At 39.4% G+C, this 3,683-nt stretch overlaps 1 protein-coding gene across 1 annotated transcript; it reads right to left on the bottom strand.

The window, feature by feature from the left end:
- Nucleotides 1-218: 218 nt before the first annotated feature.
- On the bottom strand, nucleotides 219-3,480 carry fam110c (family with sequence similarity 110 member C). Its single transcript, XM_046372664.1, has one exon. It carries the CDS (start codon nucleotides 2,704-2,706, stop codon nucleotides 1,666-1,668), a length of 1,041 nt encoding a protein of 346 aa, XP_046228620.1. The 5' UTR covers nucleotides 2,707-3,480; the 3' UTR covers nucleotides 219-1,665.
- Nucleotides 3,481-3,683: the final 203 nt, after the last annotated feature.

Raw genomic sequence — 3,683 nt, 5'->3', positions numbered from 1 at the left:
AACTTATATTATAACTGTGTACTTTCCTTTCAATTGAAACTAATAATTAAATGAGCTGTTGAACATTGTTGGTGAAAATATACACAATCAGCACTTAATTTGACCAGAAAAAAGGGCAAAATGTAGACCTAGGTCATCATCAAGAAAAATCTGTTATCCTGCACCTGGCTTGTACTTTGACTAAATTTAAACAATTTAAATAATTTACTCCTAAGAAAAATAATGAAGAACTTTATCTGTTTATCAGCTTTACAAACATTACAGTACTTCAACAGAAAACACTGTTACACAAGCAGCAGCAAATACAGACTAAAGCTGGTTTGGGAGTGACTTTGCAGTGGTGTTTCAGCCTGCATTCTAAAATTGTTTGAGAACTCAGTTACACTTTTACAATAAAAGAAGACAGTGAACAAGCCTACAGCAAAGCAAACAGCATACATTTTCAATCATTAATCAGTAGTAAGTGACCCCCTTTTTCCAAACTGAATCATCTGCTGAACGTTAAGATTAACTTTAAGTTGTGGCAACAGACACGTGGAGAGGACAAGACATGACTTGCCTTGATGTGAAGTAGTTAACCAAGCCTCTGGAGAAGTGATAGGTCTGTCAACAACATCTGCAGCTAAAGGATGTGTATCAACTCAGATATGCTGTACATAAATATTGGTTGTTTCTCAATGTGTGTGTGAGAGAGAGAAAAACAAAGTGGGTGGTAATTCTGTTTGTTTAACACAATGAGTCAACAACAGTCCGTCCTTTGCTTTTTTCCCACCCGTCTTACAGCCTCTGAGCTTTGATCAGCACAGAAAGTTGGCTAAAAGACAGAAAGTGAGAGAAAGTGGTGAACAGACGAATGAGACAGATTTAGGAGAGAAATATAGTTATAACGGGTCACTGGACTTAAGCCTATCGGATTGTTAGGTATTTTTGGTGTGCGTGTGTGTGTGTGTGTGTGTGTGTGTGTGACTGAGATAGTGAGAGAAAGAAATTAAAACATTCATTAGATCATAAATTATGAATTTAGGGCACTTTCATGCTTGTGGTGGTCTAAAGGCTGTGCTGAGGAACATTATTTATGAACACACGTATGAAATGGTTAATGCCATAACATGCATGCTAATCACTGGTACCACTTTCTAATCATAATATACTATTATTTATACTATTATTCTGTTACTATTTGAGGAATGACTACTTGCCTTGAAGTGGAGTACAATTTATCAACAAGTTATTATTAATGGATTAAAACATTTTTGACTGCATTATTACCAAACAGAGAGAAAAAAAACACCAGCCAAAGGAGCTTTTCACAGCAACCCAAAATTCATTCATGTTAGCAACATTGAACTGATCTTTAGCTTATGAGTCAAAGATTTATCAATCATTAATAAATCCATTAGTTACAACTTATAGCATGACCTGCTTATAAGTTGGAGACTAAAGATTAGAAAATGGCACTGAGTTATTGAAGCAAAAGTATTAAAATAATAATAAAAAAATAAGGAACTATTAATTGAACTTACAGTGTTTGGAATTAGCTTTTGAGTTGATGTCAGTATTTCCATATTTTCAGCCAGTGGTTTCTATTTTTGCACACAGAACACACACATGCAGAATTTTGATATAAAAAATAGCATCATCTATACAGCAGCCTTTGTCACACTCTCAGTCAAGGTCTCTTAGCCTTTTTCCAGTCTCTTTAGCATTTTTGCAGCTGTACAGCCATTTGATAATCCTTGCATTGCGCTCAATAACTGATGTCCCTTGTCGTATGTTTTCCTGTAACTCATCCTCCAGTAGTCCAACACTGTCCCCGCTGTTCCTGGTGAAGCCACTGTCTGATGTAGACACGCTGATGCTCCGAATTTTTATTGCAATTTCATCAGAGCGCGCTGAGAAGTTCTCCTTCCCCAAAGACTCGATAACCTCACCATCCAGCCCACAGTACTTGAAAAAAGCATCAAAGTCTGCAAAGTTTTTGGAGTACCTGGAACTGATGTCAGAGTGAGAACGACTGACTCCTTTGCCAGACCTCCGTTCAAACTCAGGAACTGTCAGGAGACCAGCAGATTTATTCGGAACACCAGCTGTCACCTTTGGTCTAGAAGCACTGTTTCCTGTGCTGTGTTGTTCCGTCACTCCATTTCTCCTCCTTTCTGACTGAGAGGTAACCACATGCGAGCTGCATTCCTTTGCCCTCCCTTCAGGTGTGGTGATTTTTTCCTTGTTGCCCGCTGCTTCCACCTCAGGTAACGGAGCATTTTTGTGCACGGAGCTGAGCAGCAGCTTTCGTGTTACAGGGTGTTTCCGGTCATTTGCTGATCCTCTCAGTAGCTCACATTTCTGCCTGTAAAGCATGAGGGAGTCTGGGCGTTTTTTGGAGCTGGACCGACGTACCTGCCCCGGTGAGCAGCTTTGCACACCGCATGTAGGTTCTGTTGAGTCACTCCCTGTGACAAGATTCTCACCACGGTTCAAGCTCTTGATAGAAGACCCAGTGCTACTCACAGAGGCTGAACCAAGACTGATCACAGGCTCTTGGGTTGAGTTGACCACCTGTTGGCTTTTGACATATTTTGGTTTGCTTGCAGCAAGCCTTGCCACAGCACTCATGCCTGCTTTTGTCTCACTTTCCAGCTCCATCTGCTTTCGAAGGTATTCAGGACCCTTCTCCAGGATTTTTGTGGTATCGCTGGTTGCCTCCATTGTGGTTTTGATTAAGAATCAAATCGGTTATTTCCAAAGAGTGGGTAATCCTTTGGTGCACGGTCTCTCCAGTGGTAGAGGTAAAAGATTCCATTCAAGCCTGTGCTCTGCCTGAGCATGTATCACAACAGGAGATTTCACCTTGTCTGTTCAAACACATTACCCCACCCATTCTGCGCAAGGCTGGCTTTAACCAAACAGAAGTATGTTCAAAGTACACCTGATACCATCTCAAGTGAGAACAGTGAAAACTGACGCTGCTGCAGATTTTTTGTTGTTTTCTCTTGTCCTGGTGGAAATGTGGGCCTTTATCCTTGTTGCTCAACACAGAACAAAATCTGTCATTCTTCACTACCAAGAAAACCGGTCTCTGAGTTCTCCACTAACTTTTATTGACTCATCTACCAGAGACACTGCTCATCAAATAGGCTTGGCTCTTGTTAAATTATTAATGTTGTGCAATAAATGTTTGCTTGAGCTTATTCGCCCTTAAATCATGCAGTGTGTATGATGTGTTCCTGGGGGACTGGGGTCGTTATTTGTCAAAGGAGTGTTGTGCAATTCCAAGAACTCAAAGAGGGGAAAACGATTTATGGGTTATTATGACAAGATTTTGGTTTTGTATTTTCTGACAAACTGCATCTTACATTGGACCACCAGTACTTTAAAAACTTGTGCAAGGTCAATTTGGAGTGATTACATTTTGTTTTAGATCCTGCTACCTTGTCAAAAATACTGAGAATATTTTTATTTTGAGCTTTTATTGCATCCTAAAAGTTATACACTTAAAATATAACAATCCTAGTCTTTATTTGATGGTGCAGCCAGCTAGTTGTCTTTTGTTTTGTAATCATGTCCTACTTTACGGTCATGACCTAACATTACCATTAACTAAAAGACCAAAATAAAAAATAAATTTAAAAAAAAGATAGATATATATACTCCAGCTTCAATCCCACAATCCACAATCCCAAAAA

This window comes from Scatophagus argus, chromosome 19 (genome assembly GCF_020382885.2).
Source record: "Scatophagus argus isolate fScaArg1 chromosome 19, fScaArg1.pri, whole genome shotgun sequence".
In the NCBI taxonomy this organism is placed as follows: Eukaryota; Metazoa; Chordata; class Actinopteri; family Scatophagidae; genus Scatophagus; species Scatophagus argus.
The sequence above is the reverse complement of the archived record's forward strand: the minus strand, read 5'-3'. Positions and strand labels throughout refer to the sequence as shown.

Bases quoted from the DNA above. Each gene is read 5' to 3' on its own strand.
- fam110c (XM_046372664.1), bottom strand. From the start codon at position 2,706: ATGGAGGCAACCAGCGATACCACAAAAATCCTGGAGAAGGGTCCTGAA.